Source organism: Lepeophtheirus salmonis, chromosome 7, assembly GCF_016086655.4.
Source record: "Lepeophtheirus salmonis chromosome 7, UVic_Lsal_1.4, whole genome shotgun sequence".
In the NCBI taxonomy this organism is placed as follows: domain Eukaryota; kingdom Metazoa; phylum Arthropoda; class Copepoda; order Siphonostomatoida; family Caligidae; genus Lepeophtheirus; species Lepeophtheirus salmonis.
In genome coordinates this window covers 22648417-22667318 of record NC_052137.2, presented here as the reverse complement: position 1 = coordinate 22667318, position 18902 = coordinate 22648417, and the positions used below count along the sequence as shown (strand labels likewise).

At 31.1% G+C, this 18902-nt stretch overlaps 1 protein-coding gene across 1 annotated transcript in view; it reads right to left on the bottom strand.

Annotated features, from left to right (window-relative positions):
* Positions 1–3500: 3500 nt before the first annotated feature.
* Positions 3501–18902, bottom strand: part of LOC121122051 (acid-sensing ion channel 2) — a 139277-nt gene continuing 123875 nt past the window's right edge. The window contains exons 8-9 of the mRNA XM_040717060.2: positions 4911–5125; positions 3501–4477 (exon numbers count right to left, since the gene is read on the bottom strand). Of these exons, the coding sequence (XP_040572994.1) occupies positions 4163–4477; positions 4911–5125 (530 nt within the window). The 3' untranslated portion in view covers positions 3501–4162. The remainder of the gene's footprint in view (positions 4478–4910; positions 5126–18902) is intronic.

The following is an 18902-nucleotide window of genomic DNA, read 5'->3' as shown; positions in this document are numbered from 1 at the left end:
CTTTCACATAATCAGTGAAAGATTTTCCGAACATTCTGTCGGTATTATTCTTCCTCAAGCTGTTCTCAGGTCTAAAATAATAATAATAAAGATAAGTCAAGTTATTTGAAAAAATCGTATGAAATTAAGTGCATTTGAATTATAGTTCTAATACTGAGTGTCTTAATTTTATAAGGTTACCTCAAAAGTTTCACTGGCACTGTTTGGACATGAATCTTAACCTCTAGTGTATTTGCTCTCCGAGATAATATTCTTCGATAAGTAAAACTTTTGACAAACAAAAACCCATTCATATAATTATTCAAATAATCAAGAGTTTGAACGCTTCGAATCCTTTCTCTTCTCCGTTTCTCATCAGCTGAAGATGAAGAACTGACTATATCCAATATCGTCGATAATAACGGTGGTTGATATATTTCCAATCTTGATCTACCTTGAATTCCTCTATTGATGGATTTTATAGTGGCAGTAGAGGAATAGGTTACTCTCACAGAGATTTTAAATATCCTTTTTTACTTTTATCCTTCTATTTCTTTGCCATTGAGCATCTGATTCTAGTATTTTAATTTTTTTTTTTTTACATTTTCACAATATAGCTCTTTCATTTGTTTTTCACTGACCATCGATAGTCCTGAATTTCTTAGTCGTTTAAGATTAGAAATTTGTTCATTAATCCGATTTCAAATTTTCTTGAGCAGGGTTGGCTCTTTTTAAATACTATCATTAGGCGTGGTATCCATTACCTCGTTAGATCGTTGGATATATTTCAATTCTATATTTTTATCTTCTTGAACACTAGGTCTAGACACCAATGATGAATTAGCACGAAATTGAGACCAATAAGTCATTTTCTTTGTCTTGATACAAGCTGTTTGAATTTGAAACTCAGACATTTTCTGTGCCACAATTTCAGGATCCTGCTTGACTTCATTCCACAACGCATGAGCACCTTCAAATTGTGCTGTCTTACTTTAGTCCGGATGGGCAGTTCTAAAGGCTTCGCAAAATTTATTATATTTTTCATGATTGTCGTCTCTCTTATTCATGATGGCTTTATTCTATTGATGTCTTGTAAACAAAATAAATTGCTATATCATGTACTTTTATATACATTTATAAAACTATGTAGTTTTAATACGGTCGAAAACTAGTTTATAAGTCATAAATTATAACTAGCAAAGCGTTTTTAACGCAAGCTCCTTTTCATTTAACTCTATCACTAATTATTTCTATAATGCTAATACGATATCGTTATTTTCCAAATCCTCCCCTTCCCCTAGTCGACAAAAATCTTCTTCTAATGTACCCCCTCCCTCCACCCTCCCTGCGACGTAGTTTATGGATGGCCCCCTACCATGTAGGCCAATGAGTGGCTTTTTACTTTCCTCCACTAATTTTTTGGGAGAATTGGAGGGGTTCTTCATACTCATGGAAGCGGCAGTAGACGAATTTAACACGCCTAGGGTGCAGCAGTTCACTGGGGGGGGGGTACTATAAATTATTAGAAGAGGTTTTTAGTGTTTAGATATGCGTCTGCCGTGCAGTATACAGTATAAATGGACATGAGGCCTAGTACTTCATCTGGGAACCTGGGCATCACGTATATATTGGGATATTAGGAGCTTCTTTGGTGCACAGGGAAGGGGTTACGGAGAAATTTAACTTCACACGGGGACCAGTTCATCTGTACAACCCGTGGACTGGAGTATATTATTATAATATTACAAGGGTTCCTTTGTGCCTAAAAATGTAGTGGGGTTAGAGCTTAAAATGTATTTTGGCCTAGTGCTTCACCTGTACAACCTGAGATGTTATTATAAATTTACAACAAAGATAGGCGATAATTCTTCTTTTAGAAGGAGATGTTAACACCCTCAATGAGGTGAATTTAAAACCCGTATACTTGATATACCAGTGCAGTAAGTTTTGGTAGTTGAAGAATACATTATTTGGTACCATTATGAAACTCAGCATAATGAAAAATGTAACAACTTGCAGGGAGAACTGAGAAAACAAAAGGTAAATAAAATAATGATGCATTACAAGATATAGCAATTTGTTTTCACCCAGAGTCGAGAAGTGAGTTACCTAATTGTGAGCCAAATATCTTTAGCATCAACGCCCTGTAGTATTTTTCATTAAAAACAACATGTTGACAGCTACTGAAATTTTGAAAAAAAGAAACGACATGTTTTTACCAACATTGACTTAACAAGAAATACCGTGGCAGACAGGATTTCCGAACTATCTGCAGATTTATACCATCAACTGAAACACATAGTGAAGTAATGTCAACACAACCATGATTTATTTTATAATCATACATGTAAATCCGGTGTGTTTTTTAGCTGGCCTATTAATTTGTAATTGGTAGAATAAAGAACGAATTTTATTTTTTTCCTTAGCAGTTGTCATTATTATTTAACTCCTGAGTAGTGAACATCCTTTTCTAAATATATTCAATTATATTCGAAACCTGATTGAACTTTCGTGTGTCTCGTATAAGTAAGGTTGATAATTTTGGTAAGAATAGAAAAGTCTGCCAGGAGAAGAGAAGAAATACTTATGGCATCAATGATTAAATAATATACATCTTCTTCTATAAATCAAGAACGTTATCATTCCCGCCTTTATTATTCAATATTAATATAATATTAAATGGTGATAGTCGATAGAGAACTGAATAAAATGCCTAAAATAACGTCGCCTTCTATCTGGATTTCTGAAAATGGAGGCCCAGGAATTTGGAAAATACTTACTGGATGAGAAACAGATGGCTTGTCGGATTTGTCGATATAAATGTGCCTTTAGTCCCCTGTCTAGAATTACACGCCACTCATTATCCTCATCTTATATCAAGAGCATGGATATTTATCTAAAAAATCAAGTTAATGATGAATACATCAAGTCAAACTTTAACTTTTATCTCACAAAGATGCTTATTGCATGTATATACCCTTATCCATTGCTAATCATCTACGTTCAAAAAAATTATGGAGAAATATAAGGGTAAACATATTCCTTCCTGAGGAACCATCATTCAATGGAAGATGTTGGTACTGATGTCATTTATAGAAATACATATAAAAATATTTTGAGTCATCCACACCAAATGACGATCAAGTTATCAGTAAAAGGTATAAAATATTTACTAATTTCGAAATGGAACTCTGAATTTTGTAATATCTAACAGTCAGTATTCAATTTTTTTAAAAATCGAACAAACATTCATCTTTAGAAGCACACATATTATATTAAAGTTTTAAGAAGCAATTTCTTCTTCAGTTGGGATTTGCAAATACATTTATGAAACAGTATTTGTTCATAATTTGTTTTTACAAATATACCGGACAATTTAAATAAGGAGTCTTCGAGACAATCATTGATGGTAACTAATATATCATTATTTTTGCATCTAATAGCAGAGTTTATGTCATAAAGGGTCTTTAAATCAAAAATCGTACTATAAAAAAACTCGAACGGATCGAATTCAGACTAAATTGGGAATGAATATAACTGCATTTCAAAAGATAATAAGGAGAAAAAAAACAACAACATATTTTTAATATCACTATACAATAAAATAGTATATAAGTATTTCTACTATTTAACGAGGTATATATCAAGCAAAATATTAATTAAAATAATTATATCAATGTAGCTGTTTTGATGCATTGTATCATTAGCCTTTTATCTCACATCTTATAGGAACATACTTGAAGCCAAATTAACGTAAAAAATCTTTTCTATAACTATACTTTAAAAAAATTATCTTGTAGGTTTTATTCCCAACATAAATACAAGTAATTTTCACACAGGATTTGACAGGACCCTGGTTCATGAGAATTAAATACGAGAATATTTATTAAAGAGATTGAAATATGAGAATATTTATTTAATTTATATATATTATATCCTTAAATACTTTTAATCAAAGCACAATGTGAAATTCAGTTAAACTGTACTTTGTACATAGGATGTAACCACCATTGTATGCTCGTTTGTTCTAGTACAATATACAATAATGAAAAAATGTTATTAGAGGTAAATAAAATAATAATATATGGTTGTAGATGTACTTTGCATTCATATGTAAACCAGAATAAAATAATGAGTCGTTCGAAAGTTTATTTCAAGTAAGTATGATGATGAGAATGTTAGCTTAAACGCTTTGAGCAGCAATCACTTTGACAGGCTGTTTCCTATTATTGTTATGTCTATGAAGAGAGAAGGAGTCTCTCCGGTGATGCTGATGTGAAGAGGATCTTCGCTTCTTCTTCCGATGACGAGATCGAGCCATCAGTTTCTTCCGTTGATTGCAACACTTTTTCATTACTGCAACCCATGCTACTTCAATAAGCTCACAACATGTAAGTAAGGAGGCTCCCATTAAAAGACTCAGAGTTCCTCCAATGTCACAGAGGAGATCGATAGTCCCATAGCCGACTTCCTCTTTAATATATTCAAATTGAAGATCCTATAACGAGTATGAATGTTTGTATTGTTAATTTAGATAGTAACGGGATTTTGTTCAATTAATGGGCATTAAAAAAACTAAAGTAAATAATAAGAAAAAAAATATTACAAAAATTACTTCATTATGCAAATAAGAAACAGTAAAAACAATGTGAATGAAATTCAGAAAATTATTTCTCCGAGTGGGTATGTCTGTACTTCAATTGCTGTAAATAAATTACCGCATTTTTATTTTTATATTTTTTTACTCCTGATAAATTACACGGAGTTTTTTTTTAATAGAATTGCTTTTTTTACTCACATTACATATGCACATTAGGGAAATGTATGGTAAAACATTCCTTTGATTTTTGTTTCAAATTTGAAATCTACGTATGAAATAAGTTCATGGCTCTACAAATTAACCAATTTTGTAAAGTTATTAATTTACGGACCTGGTAGTAAACCCTCGCTCTTGCAGCCTTATAAGAAGATCGTGTTGTGTAGCGATCCGTTGTAGATTCCAATGAGGATGTAAATAGAAGCTTTGTACATTGAGGTCTACAAGAGCATTCATTGGGACTCCATTGACCAAAAAAGAAAAGATTATTTACAACTTTTTCTGTTCTTTGGTAGTTTTCAGGCTTGATACACCAAGGGAGGTCCACACCTGTGTCAAATAAACATATTGTAATTTTTTGAGGATTTAAAAAACAAGCAGAACGATCATTCCTGAAAATGCATTAAAGGAAAAATAAACTGGATTCAATATTCAATGAAGTATTTCACAAATTTGTGTGTAAACTAAATATATCTTTTGTTGGCTGTCATGTACAAAAATTATCTCGTGAACAATTACAATATAGAAAAAAAAGGCAAGCACTATTTGGATGGGTTACAGAGATAAAGAGCACCACTTGGGAGAAGTGTGTGGAGTTACAAGGATACTATTTTATCTTTGATAGGTCAGACACTTTTCAGACCACCCTCGTATGTACATGCAATCCTGCGTGATCACTGATTTCGGACACACCATATATATGCTAATATAGCTAGAAAAATCCTTTTTTTTGTAAACATATGTGATTTATGTATAATTTGGGTTTGGAACCAGGGATAGAACGAAATCGATTTTTGGGACTGATTTAAATTAATTATAAATCAGAAAAAAGATAATATATAATATTATTAGTCGATTTAAAAAAATAATCACCCAAATATCTATTCATGGCCACTGTTCATATAATTTTCGTCATCACAACAGCAAAGTATGACATTCATCTGCCATGAACTTAAGACCTTAAAAATGATTATTTTTTACATACTAAGTGTCACACGGGCATGTTGTTGGAAAAGTAACAGGACTCATTGGTTCTAAAAAAGCCCAGCTATTATCGTTTATATATGTATGGCAAACGCTAATCAACTAATTTTCGATTTGTAAATATCCCACGGATTACTAAGAAATCCGTTTAGTTCAGAATTTCCCAACAATGGAAGAATTATAAGCCTTCAGACAGGCATATTACAGTTTTGGTATTCTGCTAATTTTTAATCCGCTTATTTTATCTTAATTCACTACTTAACGGATTAGCAGAATGTCCACCTCTGATGGACAGGAAGAGGTTCTGGCAAAGGACTCTATTGAAAAAGTATAAATATAGGTAAATCAAGGACTACATATATTAAAAGAGCTCATCATACACTGTTTATAATTATTGATGTATATATATAAAATATATTATTACAAAGTAGACACATCAAACAACACAAGCCAAACCGGGACTTAGATCCCGTCTAGATCCTCTAGACATAATGATACATAACAAATATAATACGAGGAGTCTCCGTTTTTTTCTCCTCTGTTTGATTTATGTACTTAAAATTGTCAGACGTAGATCGTTCATAATGTTGAGCAAATTCCGTATACCAAATTAAGTTCCTTTACCAAATTTAAAGAATTATATAATTATTGGTATAAAAAACTACATGCAAGGTTGGGAATTTTTCAGTCCTACATACATTTACAAACCTCTATTTAACAACTTTTACAATTATTTTTAAAAAACTGGATTTTTGTCCTAAACTAATAATCATTTGATTTTAATGAAAACCAATACCAAAGCAAAACTGAATAAATTTTTAGTATCATTAGAATCGCCTTGGGCGTCAATAAAAGCTTCGGCTCGACTTTTGAAACGAGAGTAGTCTTGACGAAAGTATCCATTGGCAATTTCCAGAATTCCTCCCAGATCCTGGATATCAGCTCGGATTTTGTTTTGTTAGAGGATTTGTTATTGAACACAGGTCAACTTTTTTTTTTTTTGCAGTGTGGCTTCGAGAAAAGAAGTCACGGTCACACTTTTGCAATTTCTTCCTGACTTTCCAGACAAAGGACCTCTCCATGTTTAAGAAGTTTTAAATCCCAAAATTGTCTCGTCCTGCACTGATCACAACTAGGACACTCTTTCACGATTTTGTAATAAATACCTCGTGGATCGATACCATTGTTTTTAACAGACACCAAACACTCTTGACTAGCTTTCAGAACAACAAACAATATCCTACATGCGCAGCTGTTGCAGGTGCTTAAAATTAAACCACGTCTGCACACTTTATACCAGTGTTGAAAATCGTGTCGACTTTGGGTATGTTTAATAGATAGAAATTGAAAATCAAAATGGTAGCCTAGACAATTTAAAGACTGTTTTAGAGTGAGAGTAGCTTACAAGTATAACTCCGCAAGAAATCTTCAAGGTTACTCTCCATCTTTTATGAGGACAGAACAATGTTCAATTGGGTCTTGAATATATTTGAATGTAGTATGAAGGGAAGTTCACTACTCAGGAGTTAAATGATAATCACAGTAGCTAAGAAAGAGTACATTCATTCTTCAGATGACCAATTTCAAGAAATCGGACGGGCTAAAAATTTATACCATTTACATCAGACCTGTACCTATTTGTAACTTCACGCTAAATCGTTGACATTCACTATTTCCCTAGAGTCCTTTAGTTACGGCTACTAAACATTAGGTCTATCTTTTGAGACATTTGTTCTTATTTTCGATAGAATTACTTAGATTAATTACAGTTATTAACAACATTTGTCATACTGGAAATGAAAATTAGCAAGTTTTTATTTTCTTATTTCCTAATATATGGATGGTAATAAATAAAACAAAGAACTCTATTTATTGTGGTGCTAGTAGCAAATTCCCTCATTCTTCCCTCTCTCTCTCCCAGCTGTTGCAAATTTAACTATTAGTAGTTCTATGAGGAGAAATGTGAAAAAACTTCATGGTGTCTATATTTCAAACCCCATAATGAACTTGTATAAATAGAGAATTTTATCAAAATTTGTTGATAGTACAGCTCAGTTTCCCCGAATTTGATGATATTAGACTGAATTATGAATATTTTTTTAAATTGTCCAGATAAAATTTATTGATAAACTCCTGTCGACAAATGGAAAGAACATATCAAAAAATGAATCAGTTGCGTTGTATCTAAAATTGATTGATATTATTCAAAAATTCATTACATATTCAAGATAATCACGAGGATTGAATAGGATTGGATGTCCATGATATTTGAATCTATCAGTTGAAGAAACAAGTAATTTCTGATTTTTAACTTTATTTCGATGTTTTAATAGATGTATTAAAATAATCTAATTTATGTCAAGTATGACTTGTTCTGTTTAATAACTTCTTGCCAGCGAGAATCCAACTATATATAGCCTTCTTGTAGAAGCCCTTGTCACTATTGGCAAAAAATCGGAAAACCAATTTTAGTATGTCTCTATTGAGGCCAAATTTATATACCAAGTGCGTTGGCCATAGACGAGGACAAGTAGTAGCCACTTGGCGTCATATCTGGAATTTAGGGTGTATACATAAGAACTTCCCATCTGAGCTCCCAGAGCTTCTAGTTCGTCATGAAATAAGTGTGCGGCTCTGCGTTGTCTTGAGGATATATTTTGTTGTCGCCTATTTACCAATGCTTGCCACTTTTGTTCGATCGCCAGCTTCAAACGTTCGAGTTGTTTACAGTAGAGGGGAGAATTGAGTGGCTTTATGATCGATGTTAAGCTCCTGAGTGATGCTACGACTGTTAATATGACGGTCAATCTCGACATTTTCTATGATTTTATCATCATTTTCGACGACAGTCCTCAGTGCATGGTACATCATTCAACTCCACAACACCAGAACGAAATCGCTGGAACCACTGATGTTCAACATGAACCGACAGAACCGACCAAGCACAATACTGTACCTAAATTTTTTGTTGTATACACTCCTACCTTTACAACGCCTTCTCGTATGACCAGATGTGATCAATAATGAATAATTAAATGTGTTAAAAAAAAGAGTAGGAAATACAAAATTACTTTTTCTTTACAATATGAGTGAATTTAAACCTTTTTTTTTTTTTTTTTTTTCATTACGCTGCAAACAAAATTTTATTTCTTATTATTTTTGTATATAAATTTTATTAAATAAACACTTATTCAAGACTCTTATTTTTTTTTAAATTTAGAAACACACCTTATGTATAGTAAGAGTTGTAGAAAATATGGCTTTAGTCGATACTTTGGTAGTTACAATTGACCAGTGTTTTAATTTTCCAACGCATTTTAATCAATATTGTTTTCTTTTTGGAGAGATAATATCTAATAATAAGTAATCAATATTGTATGTAATTGAAAAGTATAACTAGGAATTTTTACAGATCTATATTTAGTGTTGTGTTAGTTCTTATAAATTTGTTCCATTCCAGTCTTGGACTAGTCCTATCATCAGTCCTAGGGACCTGCCCTTAATACCGTCGCTTTTTGGACTGTCAGTACCAGAAGTGATTAAAAAAAATCAAGAAGTTGAGTGACGTCATCAAAACTGTGGTTTATCCCTCTTAGGACAGATATGCAGGGCTGAACTGGACCGGGCCGAGACTAAACGGGACTGCAGTCTTCAATCCTATATGGTTCGTACGCAAAACGTGGACTGTTAATAAATGCGAATTATGTAATAAAAATAGAGAGGTTTTGTGATTTTTCGTGCATATTCCGAATTTGCTGTCCTTTTTTCATAAGTAAACAATAATAAACATTTCTCAAATCTTTCGTCATAAGTGAGAAACAAGCAAAAGACCAGAGGATATCAGACCTTCTGGGTGCCAAAATTGAGGCAGCAGAGATTAAGGACATTCTGAAGTGCTGGAGGAGCCTCATTTTGAAGGTTATCAACCAGACATCTCACCCGAACGTGGGCTCCCTGAAGGCTTCCATTGTGAAGGACTGGAACAACTTGTCCGATAAGTTCATCATCAACTACTCCAAGGCTTTCCACCGCCGCGTGGAGGCTGTGATTTTGCCGAGGGCGGCCATATTGAGTGAGCATGCTTGCAGAAGTCGTGTCTCAAAGTTTTGTTAAAAAAAAATTATTTATCATAAAATAAAAATATTTACATTTTTCTAAAATCAGTCATTCAGTCCACGTTTTGCTTCCGAACTCTGTATATAAGGATCGACACAACAATATGCATGAGTTTGAACTCAGAGTAATATTAAAAATCCACACGGAGCAATTCCTGGGATATATCCTTTCAAGATACTGAGTGGAATTTTTGTGTATTGCCTTTCTCTTACGGCTAATTGCAGCTGATCCAATGAAACGTTTTAACAGATAAACTGCTCTCTTCCAAAAGATTCTTCAAATAATCAGGGTGACCAAGTTAATTTTGGACTTCTTTTTATACTTATGATCTAGATCTTAACCTCTCAGAGCTTTATAAAATCTGACCTAAAACGCGTGCGATATTTTTGCTAGTTGAAAATCTAAACAATGTTTCTTATGTTCCAAATCTGTTATCACTATTATATATTTTTTGAATAGGTAACATCTAAATGTAAATCAATAACTATTGTGCGTGATGAAGAAAGACTGAGAGTAACCATGAAGATTTGTTGGGAAATTGTACTAGTTATAAGTGTATATTTTTATTGAAATCAGAGTAGATTTGCGGATTCACTTCTCTACCAGATTATCTCCTTGCTAGATACGGAGGTGGATTTGTATTTATTTTTTTCCTCTCACAGCTACATATATCTGATCTAATGTAACGTTACGACAGCTAAGCTGCCTTCCTCTAAGATATTCTTCCAAATGCCAAGGATAAATTCCCAATTTTTGGTTTCTTTGATTGCAGCATCCAAAGATTTTTTTTTAATACAAACAACTAAATATATGGACTTAACTTTAAAAAATCATTCCGATTAGTTACAGATAATAATCCATTACCAATTGTCCTTGATTATCATGTTTAATTATGGGTATGTTATATATGTAATATAAAATTGATGCCTCGTTTTTTGACTGATATTTTTATTGAATCAATATATATATTTTCTATTGGTTAAAATATATAAAAATAAATTTGCAAAGAATCAGGTCTTCATTGAAAAATATCAAATATTTGCCTGGAGTTGTCCCACATTTTAAGATAATGATCAAATTGTCGCAATTCAATTATTTACTTGACAGAAATAAGAATAGAAACTCCATTTTTTCATTATCAATAAATGTGTTTTCCTATTTTAATAATAAAATAGAACTGACGAATTATCTATTTTTAAGTATAAACATTAAATATTATACTTCTACAATGACATATAGCTTTATTTTGTCTGTATGAATTTATAAATTTAGGAAAATGAGTAAATGGAACACTGTATGTAGTGTTAAATCAAGGTTAACATGTATATATAATGTTTTCTATTCATCTTGGTGTTCCATGATGTAAATATCATTCAAACATATTTTGACCTAAGAAATAAAAATGTAGTCGTATTTTATGTAATATTAGAGGCGTGTCCGTATATCAAGAACACTGTTTCTATTTGTTATTGGCCTCTTATTTATATATCATAATTCATGTGTGTATATGTTAAGATTTGAATGAAATATAAAAAACTTTTTATTTTACACATAACTTTTTTGATTTTAAATAAATTTAAAAAACGTCGTTATTCGTAAAGTTGCGATTGAGACGCCCGTCACCTTTTTAATTTATAACTCAAATCCCATCTAGTCTCCTTGATCTCCAAAAATAACTTGTGTGTTTTGGGTATTTATAAGCCCCCAAAAATTGGAACCCCCTTTCTGAGCTTGATCTGAATCAAATTTCAGCCATATAGGTACAACGGTGTGAGCACCCATATAACACATACACAAATTCCATTATATATTGTATATAGATTAGACAAGACTCATGGATTCACGAACAAGTTTTAGCATTATACTAGGCAAGTACAATGATTTCCACATCGTCAAGATCTAGAACTTGTCAGAAGATGAAGCGGTTGGATGTGGCAAGACAACCCAGAGAAGATTCGGGGGAGGCAGTCAAAGGCTAGAATTGTAAAAAAATATGACCTTGGGCGAGCTCGATACTTTTTGTTGTTGCAACTTAAATTCGTTTTTTTATCGTGTTACCATTTTTTTTAGGGTGCTATCAATGTTTTTTAAACTATTTATGGAGGAGACAACCTCTAATTACATAGTACATTACCTTATAGATAATGGAAAGTGAACCTGAGGATTGTTTAGGGAGCTCTAAATACAATAAATCGGCTTATATCCTTGCTAGATACATCGAGCTTATTTATCCACTCTCAACCTTGACTTTCAAAATGGATAATACATTAAAAAAAAAAGCTAAACTTCCGTGTTTTTTTCTTGGCAACTTTTAATTATTATTTAGACAATATTTATTAATTATTTAAACCTATGAACTGAACATCTTGTTAAAGACTGAGTATAAATTGATACAATTTCCAAACAAAGGCCCGTGACTGATACAAATTAATCAAAGTCAAAATCATATGTAAAACTTTTTTGGAATTTATAATATGTTGAGTAAGCTGCTTTAAATTAAACAACAGTCAATTTTTGAAAATTAATGAAAACGACTGAAAGAAAAATACCAATGAGTTCAACTTATTGGTGTATTTTTTATGTTTAAAAATCAATGGCAAAAACAAATTTAATTAGTACAATATTACTTCCTTTCTATTAAATAAGCATCAGATAATCTGTTTCAAGTCACGTGCTACTTTTAATATCTCTTCCACAGAGACAACACTTTTGAGCGGAAAGAATTATTTTAGTAAGTATTATTACACGAACCATAATCTCAGAATATTTTAATAAGTGTTCCATAAATGGTTTGTTGTGTTTATATGTAAAATAATAGTAATACAATGGCTATTAAACAAAATGATGGAGGACATCTTCTAACAGAAATACTTTCTAAATAATATACCTCCACAATTTTTAAAATATATTAAAATCTTACATAATATTTCATTTGATACTGTATTATAATTTGCTTAAGTATAGAATTACTTATTACTTCCTTTGTTTATCAAAAATAATAAATTAACGAATAGTATTTACGTATTGAGTTAGTCGAGGTAATCGATGCTGGCAACAACAAAATGTATGGTAACGCATGTTCAATGATTATGCTATACAAAAATTATAAGTTTATTAAAAGAAAATAGTAGAATAATAATGTAACAGCTGCGCTTAATTGAAACTTCACTAATAATTCGGTCAGAAAGATGAGTGCGTGGGAAACTAGTACACTAGATGTGGAAAGGAATTTAAAAATTACCTCTTCACATATTTCGCAGACAGAATGTTTTTTTTCCGTTACACTACTAATTATACTATTAGTATACAAAGCAAAATTAATTAATAATACTCAGTCATGAAATGGAAATGGCTCGGACACAATACTGTCTAATATAATACTAATATCATTAATCATAATTAATCTCTTTAACCCTATCTTCTTTCTTAATTCTGCATTTAAGATTTACGTTATATATATTTTCTACATCCGATGCCAAAAGATGGTTCCCAACATCAACTGATAAGATTTCCAATCTAAACTTTTTTTTTTTTGTAATTGACTTGTAGAAAACTGTTAAGATAATATTTGAAGGACTCCTAGTTTGAAACACTCACTGTACGCAAGTTTTTATTTTTATTTTTGTAAAAACTTTTTTATTTCAGTTCAAAAATGTTGTCTTCGTGAAAGATATATTAATTGTAGCACGTGACTTCAAATAGATTCTCTGATGCTGATGAAATGAAAAATGAGTAATATTGTACAAAGTCAATTAAATTTTACCATTTGTTTTTTAAGCATTAAAATACACTTCCTCCTACACGAAGTTAAGAGTTTGTCCACTCCAGATATTAGTAGAACTCATTCAAAATACACTACATCTTTGTTTATTAAAAAAAGTGGGCCGTGAGATACAGAGTAGGGTTTTTTATTACTTACTTCCCCTCATAGCTGACTGCAGATAGTTTAATAAGACGTCAAGCCAGTTAAGCTCTCTCTCCTCTCAAATTATCAGGGCTACCACGTTAATTTTTCTGTATTTTTTTATAACCATACTGTCAAGTAATTTTATAATGTTGTAGGCTTTCTCAACTACTATGAGATTAATTCTATTCAGCAAATTTTTTGGAAGTTTCTTTGCTATGAAATGAAAAGAAAATCTCATGCCAACCTCTTAAGGAGAATGCAAAGCCTATTAAGACTATGCTGAGGGAGTCTTCTGATCAACTTATCTCCAAGTATACACAAATTCACAATCACAGTTCTCTTGAAATAATGTTCTACCTTCAAAATACTATGGCATACAAATTTACTACCAAACATATATAGTAATAATATTTATCCAGAGCGACACAACCTATGACATGTCATTTCACTCTTCCTTTCTTTTCTCAATCTTTTTTATAATGTTAGTGATAGTACATTTGTGGAGAAGAAAATGTCATTGTGTTTGTAAGCCTTTACTACCCAATGTATCAAACATATTTAATGCTTACACAAAATGTCCAATACACCCAATAATTATCTCTATACGCTAAGTATATAATTGACTCAGATTAGAAGCCTATGAATACATATGCGTGTAGCTGCCATTTCAATTTCATTACGAACTTTAAATTGGTTAATTGTTTAATTTCGATATATTTTTGGTAAACTCTAAGCCTGTCAAAAAAAGTTGTAAACGAATATCCTTTACATTCCTTGTGTACCAAAATTAGAAGCATAAAAATTGAAATTAATAAAAAAATCCCGAATAAATGGGTAATAAAGATAATGTTCCTCTCATTAAAAAAGATTCCCCTAAAAATATAATAATTTTTGGTAGTAAAGAATTAAAAGTTCGTAACCCACCAATGAAAAACAGATATCACATACAAAAAGTACACTTCAATTAATATCTACCTCTATTTGAATTGGATAATCTACAACTTATCATGTCTTAACTTTATTCAATAGGAGAGGGAAAAAGGACCGATCATTTAGTAGGTGACAAGTATCAATTAATTTTTCTTTATATTTTTCTATGTATAAGTATAATAAGCTTATTTTCTTTTAAAATATAAAAAACTATCAAAGTTAAAAGAATAAATAAACACGACATAATTACTTCTTAGTTAGCAAAAAAGAAAATCAACGTGAAACACTTAACAGTTTCAGGAGGCAAAATGAGGATAAAAATAACTTTTATCTATCAACAATTTTTTGAACAATATCCATAAAATTAATCCTTTGAATTTATTGTAATAATGTATTATAATGACCTAAGAAATTAATACACTTATAGAGTGTGGATACTGGACTATCATTTCATATTACTACAATGTGCATAAGAAAAAGTGCATAATAGCGGACAAAATTAACAAAATCATCAAGGGATCAAAAAGAATTAAGGTTAGCACCTTGGAATTTAGTAACAAGTGAAAAACACATCTTTGTTCGTCCCTTCACTAAAGTTGTCCTTTTTTTGCGAGCATGCGCATTGAGGTTTGTGGATTTGCCTAAATACTGGTGATATATTATGATACATTCAATAATTTTTGATGTTTGACTCTCTATATTTTTTTTTACTTAGGTGTAATGTTTACGATGTATACAAACCAATGGACCAACATTGGAATAGAAGGCTTTGTCTATTTTATCTCAATACTGTATGTAGGTTTAAAAAATAGAATTAGAAATATATATTATTTTCTTGAACTGAATGCAAGTAAGCTCGATTCACAGTCGCTCCTAATGAAGGAAATATCCATTATCAGTGATGAAAATCGGGTGTAATTTTTAGCTCTTGAGGCAAGTTTTGTTCTTTGAAGAAAATTTGGGAAATCATTGAAAAGGTTAAAATCGCTTGGTGACAGGTCTGAATGTGTGTGTGGTCTGTCGTAGTCTCGATGGAATAAAACATCTTTTCTTTTGGGAAATTCTGGCTGCTTCTGGTCGATCGCTTGCTTCAATAATTTGTTCAGTATGAGCTGATGGCTGCTTTTGTTGTATGTAAGCCATTTTCATTGCCAGTCACCATATCCTTCAAAAAATGGATCTATTTTTGTTACTTTTCAGCAAAAAGTTCGAAACATCAACACCATCAAAAAGGTTCTTTTCATTAATTCTTGTGTCACCGATACATCGAACAACTTAAGACGAGCCTAATGCAAATGGTCCCATAGAGTTTTCTGGCTAATCTTTATTTTGTGGATAATAGAATAAATGCTCACATGCCTGTCCAACTCGACGATTTCCATTATTTTATCGATATATCGATAATTGGCCTTTCTAGAGCGTACCTAATTTTCGACGTCCATATCACCAGAGCAGAAGTGATAGAACTACTACTTTGCTGTTGCATTCAATACTATATTGTGTCCATAAACATCACAATTTTTTTGGCCATCTGCTCTGCCTTTTCACTTTGGTTGTAGTGATACTGAAGAATATATCGGATATTCTCTTTTTTACTTTCATTTTGGAAAACTGTAACACAAAATTAGTTTCACTAAACTCAAAACTGTAAATGAACTTTTTTTAAGTCTACGCTTAACCTTTAGGCATAATTTCAGCTCCATTTTTTATGCAATTTATTAATTGTGAGATATAGCTCACTAAAAACATTTACCGAAAAATAATCAGAACTTTTTACTTAATCTAATAAAATTTTATACAACTTTTTTTTCCTTAGCAAAACTTCAGGAACAAAAGAAAAAATGGATAGTCAGAAAATAGTATATTGATATTTCCAGCTTAGTTTCTTATATAAATCTAACATTTTCTTCTTTTGGAAGATTATAGTCTATCCGGACTAATTCACTTTATTTATATATTAATATAATATTATAATTACAATGGACGTTTTTTAAATATTGTAATTATATATAATTACAATATTTAAAAACTCTATTGTGGGTAGACCTTACGAAATAAAAACATTACTATTTTATTACTTTTATCTTTTTAAATTGATATAATATGAATGGGAATTATAATTACATAGTATTCCGCAATGTATCATCATTAAATCTATTAATTATTTTTTTAGGGAAAGTGTTCATTGGGCAAAGAGTTCATTGGTCCGTTTGGAAAAATGGTATTTGGCTATAAGGTTTTTGGGAAATGTGTCCCCACACGTCCAAATACACCTGATTCTCATCACTGTAAATTATGTTTATTGACTTCAAAGAAAACTCCTACTTTTTGGGGATTTTTCCTTATAAACATAATTGTTGATCTCTGTCGTTTTTTTTTTCAAAATATGTTTGGAAATCTTGTTATCTATATGAAGTGTACTCCATAGTTTAAGAAATATGATTTTAAGGAATGGAATAAACACATTTGATAATAAAAACTAATTGAAAAAATCAAAAAAATATGCTATACTTTAATTGAAAAATGTTTCTCTTAAATTTATAAAAATAGTAGAAACTAGAACATCAACAATCTGCGTTTACAAACATGTTACTATCCATCCATTGGTTCGCTTGATAAACTATATTTAAAAAAAAGAAGAATAGAACAGTTATGTTTGTAAAAAATCAAAAAGTTATGGAAAAAAGCGTATTTATATTTAAATATATATTGGCTCATTTGAGGCCCTTAAATTTTTTGTTCATTTAATCATAAATAGTTATTTTAACATTTTTGTTCCGATTGGTTTATTCATGTTACTAATGCAATATATATTAGAGTACAGTTAAACTGAAAGAAAAAAAGGATGCAAATTCGTAATTTCAAAATATTTTCGAGTTTACCTACTTTAATAACAGCACATTTAAATTTTTTGCAAACTTAAATTATAGTAGTTTATTTTTAAAAACAAGGTGGATCAAATTTTTTGTATATATGTAGATTAATCCCTATAGAACTACAATGTCACACTACCCCAAGTTTTGTAATGGGAAGGGTACAATCTTTCTAAAAATAGCTTATTTTAACCCAAAATTGCCACTTTTTTTGTCTTCAACGTAGCAATACCATAGCAAAAATGAAATGAAGGTTCTTAAATTTTGCAAATAACATTTTTTAAATGTTATATAATAACCACATAGCAGTAAAAAAAATTCAGCCATAAAATTTTGTCTGTAGTCTAATGTACACAAATATATATTTTTCTTCATTTATTTGCAAAAATATATTTAAATGTCTTCTTCGAATAAAAAATAAATATTATTCGAAATTATTTTGCTTGCATATTTTTCAGTTGATGTACAACATCCACATATTTACATAAATACATACTTTGAAAACAAAGTCTTGGTGTCCTGCCAAACAAATTGCACTACAGATATAGAAAGGTATTTATTCAATAAGTTTATAAGAACTTATTGGCAAGCATTATTTTAATCTTCAACAATCAAACACTTAAATTTTCATATTGTCAAGAGACGTACTTTCTTTGGAGTAGGGGCGTTATTTACTTATTTGCAGTTTGTTTACATACCCGAGGATAGTGGTGCCATCTTGCTTTTATTATTGTTTACTTATTTGTTCATTACAAAAGCTTAGTACTTATGCACCATTTTGCATATATTGATTGTTTAGAAAAATGGTCATGCTCCATTAGTGGGGATGGGATTTTTGTTTAGACTGAGGAGAAGGTGAGCCTTAGGGAGGGGGGCGAAAATGAAGAGTGTTATCTCTAGGGTTCTCAAGTTTGTATGGAAAAAAGTGCAGAAGGAGAAAGTGTGAGCGAGACATAGAGTACAACTGAGTTAAGCCCCTTGTAAAACATCAGCTGCCTGTTAAATGATTTAGAGGTGGGAGGAGAAAATGAATTAATGCCAGTAAGAAAAGAAATGTTCATATTTATAAAAGTATTCGTCGAGGAAAAATATCATAATTATATTCAAATATATATATATAACATTATAATTGTATGTCCCCCGATAAATACGCATAGTGTATTTATTTCAATAACGGAGACAGATATTAACTTTAGTTATAAAATATAAGTTGCTTCGCATTCTAAGTTACGTACCTATGGCTATGTTTAATCTTAATTGAGCCATATGCCTTGGCTCTAGAAGGCAAGTTTGTTTT